The sequence below is a fragment of the Loxodonta africana genome, chromosome 3 (assembly GCF_030014295.1).
Source record: "Loxodonta africana isolate mLoxAfr1 chromosome 3, mLoxAfr1.hap2, whole genome shotgun sequence".
Taxonomy (NCBI): domain Eukaryota; kingdom Metazoa; phylum Chordata; class Mammalia; order Proboscidea; family Elephantidae; genus Loxodonta; species Loxodonta africana.
This window is the reverse complement of record NC_087344.1, coordinates 34,527,877-34,539,199: the sequence shown is the minus strand read 5'-3', so window position 1 is coordinate 34,539,199 and position 11,323 is coordinate 34,527,877. Positions and strand designations below refer to the sequence as shown.

The following is an 11,323-nucleotide window of genomic DNA, read 5'->3' as shown; positions in this document are numbered from 1 at the left end:
GCCCGCTCTCGCAGCCCGCTCCGGGCGCACCCTGACTCTCTCGGCTCCCGCTCCCGCTCTCGCTGCCGCCGCCGCCGCCGCCGGGTCATGGGCCTCGGGCCCGCCCCGACTCCCCGCGAGCCCGCCCCGTCCGCGGCGTGACGGGCGGCCCAGGTGAGGCCGGCACGGACCGAGGGGGCGCAGGTCTCGGGAAGGGCGCGCCTGGCCCGCGGCCTCTCTGGGCGGCTCTGCCCGGCCTGGGCGGGCACGTGCCTATGGGGCTGGGACGCCGCCGTCTTCTTCTCTCTTCCTGCCTCAGCATGGGGCGTCGGGTGGCCGGACCAGCCGCCGCTCTCCGACTGCCTTCTTTGTCCCCGGGGTTGGCAGGGTTCTCCGACCCACCCGGAACTGCCCGGCGTCCCTCCCGCCTTGGGAAGCGCTCGCGCCCAAATTCCGCCGCGCAACTTCTTGGGGCGCCTCGCTGTTCCCTCGGGTAATCCTGGTCACCTCCACACCCTGCATGGACTCCCCCCACTGTCCTGGCACCGACTTCACCCTGTGCACACACACCCTGTCTCTGCTCCCTGCCGTGACCCGGCACCAAGCTGACCCTCCCTAACCTACTTAGCTCACGCCCCATTGTCCTGCCCCAGCCCCTCCTTCTTCTCCCTCACAGAGGGCACGTGGGCCAGGATTGGACTAGAGAAACAAGCCAATCATTTATTTGGTTTGGGAGATATCTTTCCTAAAAGCCTGAGTTGACTAAGAAAGGGCTGCCTCCCCTACCCATGAAGCTTGCTTCTTCCAAGTCACCCTGGTCCCCACCATCACCTGACTGAGGGGACCAGAGCTTGAGACCCTTGCCCTTCCTGCTCCAACGGCCCTGCCGCTGCCCTCCAGCTGCTGCTCTCTCCTGTGCCCTTCCAACAACCACTGCCTACACTGATCGCTCCCTCTGTGCCCCCAGATGGTCACCATGAGCCAGTGCTACTACAACGAGACCATCGGCTTCTTCTACAACAACAGTGGCAAGGAGCTCAGCTCTCACTGGCGACCCAAGGATGTGGTTGTGGTGGCGCTGGGGCTGACTGTCAGTGTGCTGGTGCTGCTAACGAACCTGCTGGTCATTGCAGCCATAGCCTCTAACCGCCGCTTCCACCAGCCCATTTATTACCTGCTTGGTAACCTGGCGGCTGCTGATCTCTTTGCTGGTGTGGCCTACCTCTTCCTCATGTTCCACACCGGCCCGCGCACAGCCCACCTCTCACTCAAGGGCTGGTTCCTGCGGCAGGGCCTGCTGGACACGAGCCTGACAGCATCGGTGGCAACACTGCTGGCTATCGCCGTGGAGCGACACCGCAGTGTGATGGCTGTGCAGCTGCACAGCCGCCTGCCCCGTGGCCGCATCGTCATGCTCATTGTAGGTGTTTGGGTGGCTGCGCTGGGCCTGGGGCTGCTGCCAGCCCACTCCTGGCACTGCCTGTGTGCCCTGGACCGCTGCTCACGCATGGCGCCCCTGCTCAGCCGCACCTACCTGGCTGTCTGGGCCCTGTCCAGCCTACTCGTCTTCCTGCTCATGGTGGCCGTCTACACTCGCATTTTCTTCTATGTGCGGCGGCGCGTGCATCGCATGGCAGAGCATGTCAGCTGCCACCCCCGGTACCGTGAGACCACATTCAGCCTGGTAAAAACCGTCGTCATCATCCTGGGTGAGTAGGACCCCCAGCCAGCCCAGGGACCACAGGGACCCCCCTCCCTTGACTCCCACAATGAACAAAAGTGATTTGATGAGGGTTCCAGGCAGAGGGAACAGTAAGGTGAGATCTCCAAGGCCGGACCAGGCCAGGGACCTCCAAGAGGAAAGGAGGCCCACATAGCGGGGCTGCCATGAGGAGAAAATGTCAGCAAGGCCTCAAGGGCACAAGCAGCAGTTGGGTTTTGTTCTGAGTTCCGTGGGAAGCCCTTCAGAAATTTTGAGCAGGGAGTAATGTGGTCACTCAGGCTGATGAATGCAGAATGGACAGAGTGGGAGAGGCTGAAGGGATCCAGCCCCTCCCGTGAGGGTACACCCACTCCCAAGAACAAGGAGTGACCATTCCCCTGCCACTGAGTAACTGGCCTGTCCCACAGTGACCCTCTTCCCCCATGGAACAACCCTCCCACACTGGAAATTTCCAAGTCCAGGGCTACCTCATGCCAGTTAGGAAGACAGGTCAGAGAAAGGTCCCCCTCTTAATGGTCGGCCTCTTCTGTGAGGCCAGCAGCTGCTGCCCAAGCTCTGGAGACTCCTCTAGCCCCAGGGTCAGAGCTGTGGGTGCTGGGCCTCCTCACACCCTGTCCGCTCATCCCAGGCTCCATCTCACAGGGGCATTCGTGGTCTGCTGGACGCCAGGCCAGGTAGTGCTGCTCCTGGATGGTCTGGGCTGCAAGTCCTGCAACGTCTTGGCTGTGGAGAAGTATTTCCTACTCTTGGCCGAGGCCAACTCACTGGTGAATGCTGCGGTGTACTCGTGCCGTGACGCTGAGATGCGCCGTACCTTCCGCCGCCTCCTCTGCTGTCTGTGTCTCCGCCGGTCCACCCACGAGTCCACCCGCGACACATCTTCTGCCCGGACAGGTGCCAGCACGCGCATTATGCTTCCTGAGAATGGACACCCCCTGATGGACTCTACCCTTTAGCTGCCTTGGGCTTTAGCAGGATGCTGCAAGTGCCAGATCCACAGCCCGTGTGCACTCAGACAGCCATGGGACTTGCCTGGCCCAACCCCGTTTGCAGGACAAACTTAAAGGCAGACCCACAGTCTGGTTCAGCACAGCACCTCTGCTAGCCCTCCCCAGGCATACAGTTCTGCCCCAGGGTGTGGGGGCTTAGAGTCATCTCTGAGTGCCTTGGGGAGAGGCAGATGGAGGCAGAAATCTGGCTCTTATCTCAGGTTTAGGGGATTTTTAGCAGACATTTTTCTATTTTCATAGCATATCCCTGGTGAGCCCTGTGGACCGAGTGGAGGTTCCTTGTACGTGGTGGTTTGGGTGTTAAGGGTGGGAGAGACAAGGGCTCTCTCAGGCCATGCTGCCCAATGTGAAAAGGTAACAAGGAAGGACCATGGACGCACCATCTGCTTGAAGCTGATTCTTTAGGGGCACAGGCTGGGGGGTACTGAGTGCAAGCTGGGAAAGGTTTGTGGCCCCTTGTGGCCTTCGGGTGTTTGCTTGTCCCCATTAGAATTCAGGAGATTGTCTTAGGTTTGGTTCTCTAGAGAAGCAAAACCAGTATGATATACATAGACAGAGATTTATACCAAGGAAATGGCTCATGTGGTTGTACAGGCTAGAGCGTCCCAAGTCCATTGGGTCCACATAGAGGAGTCTCCTGATTCATGTAGCTGCAGGTGCTGACGAACCCAAGATCAACAGGTCAGAGAGCAGGGCTCTTCCTCACAGGCTGCAAAGATCAACAAATTCCCAAGATTGGCAGGTGAGACCACAGGTAAGCAGCTAGCTCAAGTCCCGAGAACCGGAGGGCAGATGAACACGAGCCAGCTGCAGGATCTAGAGTAAGCAAAAGCCCATGAGCCTTGTCAGAATGTCCACTTATATTCGATGCAGGCCACACACCCAAGAAAACTCCCTTTCAGCTGATGGGCTAGTCACAGCAGATCCATCATGGAGGTGATCACATTATGTCAGATCTCATCATGGAAGTGATCACAACATCATGACTACCAAACCACTGAGAATCATGGCCCAGCCAAGCTGACACACGTCCTGGAGAGGGCATAATACAAGGAGTAAACCCGTCCGCTCTGAGGTGTTCAAAGCATTGTCTTCAACTCAGTCTGCCAGTTCCTGTGTCCTGGAATTGTCCGTTGTGGCTCTGGGGCCTGCAGGATCTTTCAGCATGGCATTGCCTCAACCCTGCTGTTGTTCATCTGCTGTCTAAAGCTGTCTGTTACTCTCCTTTCTGGAGTCTTGTCTATCTTCCCTTCTGCCTCTAATGTGTCTCCTCAGCTGTTCCCGCGCCTCCATCTCACTGCCTGGTTCTCTGTCTCCTCTGGAGGGAAAGTTGAGGACCCTGGGGTGGTCTCTGGTCTATGTGAGTCTTATCTCTTGCCTGCCTTTCAGTCTGAATCCAGGATGTTTAAAGGTCAGGAGCCCTGACCATTGCCCACCCCACCACCAACATACACACTTGAGAGCCACAGGTGCTGGGGTCCATGGAGCTGGATGCACAAACTGAGAGTTGCCTTTCATTTCTGAGGTCCTCTGAGGTACCTGACACACCGATAAGCACATTACACGTATTATTTAATCATCTGCATCTTGTGGTGCAGGTATTACACTTATTTTCACATAGGGATAGTGGTTCAAAGAGCTTGAGATCTTGCCCAGGGTCACACAGTTTCGAAAAGGCAGAGAGGCCTCGAGGGACAACAGAGGCCCCTGGGGAAAGAGCTTCTGCTGATCCCTGAAGGTTTTACCTGTCCCCCACCCCCACGCTGTTCACAGAAGTTGCCCACTATTTCTCAGGTCTCCTGCGCTGCACTGTGCTAGCAGCTAGCCTTTTGTACAGGTCACAGGCTCTCTAGCTGTCCAAGTATCTTATTACTTCCTGTCACTGGGCCAAGTGTTGAGTTCCCTTCCTCAGGAGTTTTCAGTTTTTACACCCGGCCCATGTCACTTATTCTCATTCCCTGCCATCCTCTTTGGAGTATCTCCCTCCCCAGCCTAATTCTACGCACCAGATAGTGTTTAAATTTCCTGTCTAGCAGCACTGAAAAGACATGGACTCTGCCCTGAAGGTGTTCCCAGCAAGGCTGACAACCCTTGACTGAGCCTCCATCCATTGCCCATCCTCAAAGCAAACAGCTCCAGTAGGTTCTATGACTTTGAAGAAGTGACTCACATCTAGCTGTTCCTTTTCTCACACAAGGATCCTTCTCCGATGCCATGATGCCTAACAGAAAGAAACAGACCTGAGAAGATGTGCTCTAACGGGGTGCATGGCGGGGTAGGGACTCTAAACATCATTCATTTGTTAACCACAGGCTGGTGTCTTCTAGGGCCAGAATGTACGGTGAATGGATAAAAAAACAAGCAAGGTTGCTCTTGAGCTACACCTTGAAAGGTGAATAGAATTGACTTCTGTGGTTGAGAAAATCAGTTCTCACCTCCTTGTCACCACCACACACATACCTGCTGCCTCAGCCAGCAAAAGGGAGCAAGGAAGCTCCAGGGGAGATGAGCCAGGGAGGCCAGGAGCCCCAGCAGCTTTCCTGACAAGGAGTCTGGGGCTCTGGGCTTCTGGAGATGAAACAGAGGGTGTCAATGGGGCTCCTAGGAGTGAGGGTTCTGAGGCAGAGCAGGAACCCTGAGGAGTGGGGGACTCTGAGGAGCAAGGGGGCTCTAAGGGAGTGGGGGGCGGGTCTGAGAAGAAATGTAGCCTCAAGAGGAGGGAAGTTCTGAGGAGTGAGGGGGCTCTGAGGAGGAGGAGGGGATTTCTAGGAGGACTGGGGAGCTCTGAGGAGGAGGGGGACTCTGAAGAAGAGTGGGGGCTCTGGGGGAGCAGGGGGGTTCTGAGGAGAAGCAGAAACCCTGAGGACTGGGGTGCTCTGAGGAGGAGCGGGGCTCTGAGGTGAGAGGGGGAGCTGAAGGACACGTGTGTGTCTGAGGAAATGGGGGTTGGGGGCCTCTGAAGTGGAGCTAAGCCAGCGTCGCCATCTCCAAGGCGGGAGAATGGGTTGGGGCGGGGAGCGACGTTGCCTTGGCAACCCCCATCTGACTCACGGGCGCTAGCGGGGGCTTTGGGGGTCACGTCCCCCGGCGCCGCGCAGCAGCCTGGCGGGCGGGGACACAGCCAGGTCATCGGGTGGAAGCCTGGACGACGGCGATTGGCTGGCGGCACTGGGAGGCTGGGCTAGGGGCGGTGCGCCGAACCACCGCGGGCAGCCGTTGGCTGGCGGGGGTGGGGCCCGAGGCAAAGCTCGGAGGTCTGAATGTCAGCGGGCGGTGTCGGGGGTGTGGCCCGGGGCGGTGCTCAGCGACCTAGGCTGCGGTGGTTGGCTAATAGCGTCGGGAGGCGGGGCCCGGGCGGAGCGCAGGCTGCGGCGGTTGGCTGGAGGCGGCGGGGGGCGGTGCGCGGACGGCGGCGGTTCGCTGCGGCGCCCGCCGGAGCGCTCCAGGCCCAGGTTCTCTCCTCAGCACCCGCAAGCCCCACCGCTTATGGATGCCACGGCGCTCTTGCCGCGCCAGCCGCCTCCCAGGCCCCAGCCTGGCCCCGCCACGGGCGACGTCCTGTAGGAGGTCATGGCCATCACCGACCAGAGCCTGGACGAAGCGCAGGCCAGGTGCCACGTGGGTTCGAGGGGCGTCGCAGGCTCCCGGGGCCGGGGCCTGGACCAGGCCGAAGTGAGGAACTGGGCCGGGAGCGACCGGGGAGTGAGGGCCTGGGGGGAGTCTGGAGCGGGGAAAGTGGGGGGAGCCGGCGCGGGGCTTGAGGACCGAAGGGGATTCTGAGGACGAAGGAGTTCTTGGGTTAAAATGGAAGGGTTAGAGTTAGCCTCTGGGGCCAAGCAGTCGTCTTGAAGAGTTTTAGAAGCTTAGACGGAGGTGAGACTGGAAAGAGGGCTTGCTTGTAGGACTGAAACAGGCAACTGGGACGAGGGGGGTTCGCTTAAGGAGCGTTTGTAGTTGGGAAGGTTTATGGTGAAAGGTGGTTTAGGGGTTTATGGAATGTAAAGGGATAAGAGGAGTGTTAGGAGGTTGTAAGGGTTGAGATTTGGGTGCAAGCGGGATTTTTCAAGGGTGACCTGCTGAGTGGTTAGTGGGATTTATGAAGGTGGGAAGTTTTGAAGGGAGATTATGGAGAGAGAGCCCTGGGGAATGTCAGAAATGTCTCAGCTGAAGAGTTGAGATGTGGTAACTTGGTGTGGGAACCATCTGGAACTTTCTGGGGAAAATAGAGGACCCATTTTGTTATTAATTTATTAAGTATTTATTGAACACCTTCTATGTGTCGGACAGTAAGCTGGGTGCTGACATAGTCCCTGCTCTCAAGCTTGTGGTTTGGGGGAGAGAAAGTATGAAAAAATGGCTCTAAATTGTGATAAATGCTATAAGGAAAAGAGACCCTGGGGAGTGGTCACGAAGAACTCCGGGAAGCCAGGCGGAGAAGAGCAGGCCTGGAGTGGGCACAGCACCTCCCAAGGCCCTGAAGCTGGAGAGCGAAAAAAGCTAGAGCCAGGGTGGGGAACTCTGACTTGAGTTTGGAGAGAGGCTGGAACTGAATCATATGGGCCCACAGGTGCAGAAAGGAGTTTAATTTTATTTTAGTTGCAGTGGGACAATTAAAGAGGTTTTAAGACCACCTGTTCCCCTTACGAAGCTCTGGGGGCGCAGTGGTTAAGAGCTATGGCAGCTAACCAAAAGATCAGCAGTTCTAAATCTACCTGCAGCTGCTTGGAAACCCTGTGGGGCAGTTTTAATCCATTGTATAGGGTCACTGTGAGTTGGAATTGACTAGACAGCAACGGGTTGTTGTTGTTGTTCCTCTTAACCTTCACCCAGCACTTGTCAGCCAGCCACCCTCCAGGAAGGGCAGAATGTGTGTCACAAGTCACAAGGCACTTTATCATGCTTGGAGTGTGTGCAAATTATTAGAAAATAGGAAAGGACTAAAGTCGGTTTGGAGGGTGAGGCCTTGTTGCACTGAGCCTGTTTTGGAGTGAAGTATGGTCTCTGGGGGTAGGACCAGAGTCTCTGGTAGTATAGACTATGCGGTCACTAAAGGACATCAGGAAACCCTGGTGGCCTAGTGGTTAAGTGCCAAGGCTGCTAACCAAAAGGTCAGCAGTTCAAATCCACTTGGAAACTCTATGGAGCAGTTCTACTCTGTCCTTTAGGGTCGCTGTGAGTTGGGATCAACTCAGTGGCAGTGGGTTTTTAGAGGACATCGAGGAGGGATTACAAAGCCAAGGAACAACAGCCCCAGGGAGGAGGAGGCAAAGTAAAAGGTGGATAAGGAGTACATTTGTTCTTCAAACTTTCTTTCCCTTGGCTTCTTGTGGAATGTTGACTCTTTTACAGTTTCATAGCCTCTATCGGGAAAGCTAGGGGCCCTGCACCCAACACACACACTGTTCTCATTCTACTTTTGGGGGCATTGTGCTAGATGCTAGGGAGACCAAGATAGCTAGTAGTAGTGTCAGAACCATCTAACTTCAGGGAGGATAATGACCAGTTTCAGCCCAAAGCTGATTCCTTCACTCTCCAACCTTTTTACCCATTCTGACACCAGCTGTTCTCCCCATGGCACTCTCTGCTTCTCTGCTGGGTTTCATAAGAACTCACAGACCATACTTAGAGTTAAGTGGTTTATTAAGGAAGTAAGAGGGTACAACTCAGGATCAGGATCAGGAAGGATGTAGACAAAGTATAGAAGTCTCCCCTGACGTAGAGAGCACTTCTCTTTTTTCGATAGTGCAGGATAGCTCTCTCAGCTTCTCTTAGTCATGCAAGCAACCAGGCCCTTCTCTCTGCCGTGCATGCCCCTTCAGCCTTTCTGCCATCAGCCTCTCTACTGCTAACTGTCTCATAGCCGGTGTAGCAGTTTTGTCCAGCTCTTAACTTGGCCGCATTTCTAGCAGCAGGTTTCTGCCCTCACCACCAACTCTGCCACAGGGCCTGTCGTGGATTGAATTGTGTCCCCCAAAAATATGTGTCGGTTTGGCTAGGCCATGATTCCCAGTATTGTGTGAATGCCCACCATCTTGTCATCTGATGTGATTTTCACGTGTGTTGTAAATCCTACCTTTATGATGTTAATGAGGTAGGACTAGAGGCAGTTATGTTTATGAAGCAGGACTCCATCTACAAGATTAGGTTGTGTGTTAAGTCAATCTCTTTTGAGATATAAAAGAGAGAAGCAAGCAGAGACAGGGGGACCTTATTACCATCAAGGAAAAGAGCCAGGAGTGCGCACCTTTTGGACCTGAGGTCCCTGCACTGAGAAGCTCCTAGACTGGGGAATACTGACGACAAGGACCTACCCCCAGTGCCAACAGAGAGAGAAAGCCTTCCCCTGGAGCTGGCGTCCTGAATTTGAACTTCTGGCTTCCAAGACTATGAGAGAATAAATCTCTGTTAAAGCCATCCACTTGTAGTATTTCTGTTATAGGAGCACTAGCTACCTAAGACAAGGCCTCTTCCAGGCCTCTCTCTGTCTTCAGTGTTACAGCCTGTAATGGATTGAATTGTGTCCCCCCAAAATATGTATCAACTTGGTTAGGCCATGTGTAGTTGTCCTCCATTTTGTGATTTTCCTATGTGTTATAAATCATAATCTCTGCCTGTGGCTAAAAGGATACTCAGGTCACCTCCCTGATCCAAAAAGGAGTTTCCCCGGGCTGTGGTCTGTACCACCTTTTGTCTCTCAAGAGATAAAAGGGAAACAAGCAGAGAGTTGGGGACCTCATACCACCAAGAAAGCAGCACCAGGAGCAGAGCACATCCTTTGGACACGGGTTTCCTGCACCTGAGAAGCTCCTCGACCAGGGGAAGATTGAGGACAAGGAACTTCCCCCATAGCCAACAAAGAGAGAAAGCCTTACCCTGGAGCTGATACCCTGAATTTGGATTTGTAACCTACTAGACTGTGAGAGAATACATTTCTCTTTGTTAAAGCCATCCACTTTTGGTATTTCTATTATAACAGTACTAGATGACTAACATAGTCCTCAACCCACGTTATAGCTCTTTTAGGATGATCCTTACCTCTAATCTCTCTCTGCTTCTTCTCTTCTTTCTTCTGCTTCTGTCTGCCAGTCTCTGTGGGGTTGTCTGCATGTGTAAGCAAACTTCTGGTCAGTTTCAAGGCATGGCCGTCATGCCGTGGCCACTAACTGACTAATCCCCTCGGTAGGTCACAAACACTTCATTTGCATAGTAAGCTATAGTCACTTCATTTGCATAAGTATATTAACCAATCCCTGCAAGATGCATAAAAATAGACCAGTCACAGGGTAGGCTGCAGCCCAGGGCCAGGCAAAAAGTATTAAACCACAAGTTGTTTATAGCTTACTCAAGATATGTCAATCTGTATAAAAGTGACAAACCCACTAGAGTAGAAAACTAGGGCAAAGGTAACTCCTCAGCGTTTAGGGGAAAAATCTCTCAAGCTGTTTTTCCAAAGAGCCAAGGCAAAAGACCGTATAAAGGTGGTCATTTCACCACAGCTGAAATGGTCTCTGTACCCTGTGAGCTCATTGAGAAGTAAGGACTGTATATATGAGGCTAATACATTAATAGTTGTCATATTAAGAGTGTGCTGTGTATAGGTCAGTCCTAACATGAAAGAGGGCACACCAATCCTATGTAACTGGGCCAAGGCAGGGTGCCCCTCTGTGATGCTCAGTCTGTTGACCTGGCTGTCTCTTTGTTAGACTAATCTTAGAGCAGGACTTTGTTGTACTATCTCTTTATATTTCCTGGGCCATCTACAATGCCTGGCACCAAGTACTCAGGAAAGTTTTGTGGAACTGAGGAGTTTGTGGAAGCTGAGGGAGGGACAAGATGAACCCTTCACACCCAGGAACCTGCTTCACCACGCAAAGACAGAGCTCTTCATGTGTGTTTCAGGGCAATGGGTTTCTCTTCTTCTATGGCCTTTCTGGCCGTGTCTTGTAACTCCCACAAAATGATTCAGTAGGACTATGCAAATAAGGTGTGTAAAATTCTTGCTGGGATTGGCTAGGATATGCACATAAGGTACCTGTGGCCCACCAAGGGGGTCAATCAGTCTTGCCATCCCATTAGGCTTAAAAAGAGCCAATCCCACCAGTTTAGGGGGGATCTCATTACCACCAAGAAGAGGAGCCAGGAGCAGAACATGTCCTTTGGACTTGGGTTCCCTACGCTGAGAAACTCCTAGACCCAGGAGACAGCTGTAACACTGGAGATGACAGCAGTACAAGACCAGCAGATAGCTTCAGAGAGTTCATATACCCACAGAGCAAGAGAGCTGAGTGTCTTCCGGCAGGAGGCTTCCTGGCAGAATGGGGTGCCTTGGGAGACTTAAATCAGCAGAGCTAGAGAGCTGTAACACTTGTCCAACAGGGCAGAGGCCAGGCCCAAGCAGGGCCCAGTGGTAGAGGTCTGTCCGTGGGCACAACCAAGTAGAAGCTGCCCTGATTGAAATGCTGTATCCTGAGTTGTTCCTGTTACTTCAAGTTGATCCTGATTCTGAATTGTAACCTGTTACTTCCCTACTAAACCCCATAATCATGAGTATGCTCTGTGAGTTCCGTCTGGCCATTGCAATGAATTGTTGAACCCAGCAGAGAAGTGGAGA

The 11,323-nt window shown here is 53.8% G+C and overlaps 2 protein-coding genes across 3 annotated transcripts in view; both read left to right on the top strand.

Moving 5' to 3' along the window:
* The first annotated feature begins 64 nt into the window (after positions 1–64).
* LPAR2 (lysophosphatidic acid receptor 2) lies at positions 65–5,766 on the top strand. 2 transcript variants are annotated; one of them, XM_003413512.4, is made up of 3 exons: positions 65–153; positions 947–1,688; positions 2,345–5,766. In XM_003413512.4, exons 2-3 carry the CDS (start codon positions 947–949, stop codon positions 2,656–2,658), a joined length of 1,056 nt encoding a protein of 351 aa, XP_003413560.1. In that variant the 5' UTR covers positions 65–153; the 3' UTR covers positions 2,659–5,766. The 2 variants fall into 2 exon arrangements, with proteins under 2 accessions (XP_003413560.1, XP_010591500.1); XM_010593198.3 differs by lacking the exon at positions 65–153 and adding an exon at positions 245–472.
* Positions 5,767–6,201: 435 nt separating this feature from the next.
* The window catches only part of PBX4 (PBX homeobox 4), a 41,720-nt gene continuing 36,598 nt past the window's right edge, over positions 6,202–11,323 (top strand). The window contains 1 exon segment of the mRNA XM_023552182.2: positions 6,202–6,384. Within this exon segment, the coding sequence (XP_023407950.2) occupies positions 6,203–6,384 (182 nt within the window). The 5' untranslated portion in view covers position 6,202.

Bases quoted from the DNA above. Each gene is read 5' to 3' on its own strand.
- LPAR2 (XM_003413512.4), top strand. From the start codon at position 947: ATGGTCACCATGAGCCAGTGCTACTACAACGAGACCATCGGCTTCTTC. The intron at 1,689-2,344 runs GTGAGTAGGACC...TCCATCTCACAG, and splicing joins AACCGTCGTCATCATCCTGG to GGGCATTCGTGGTCTGCTGG.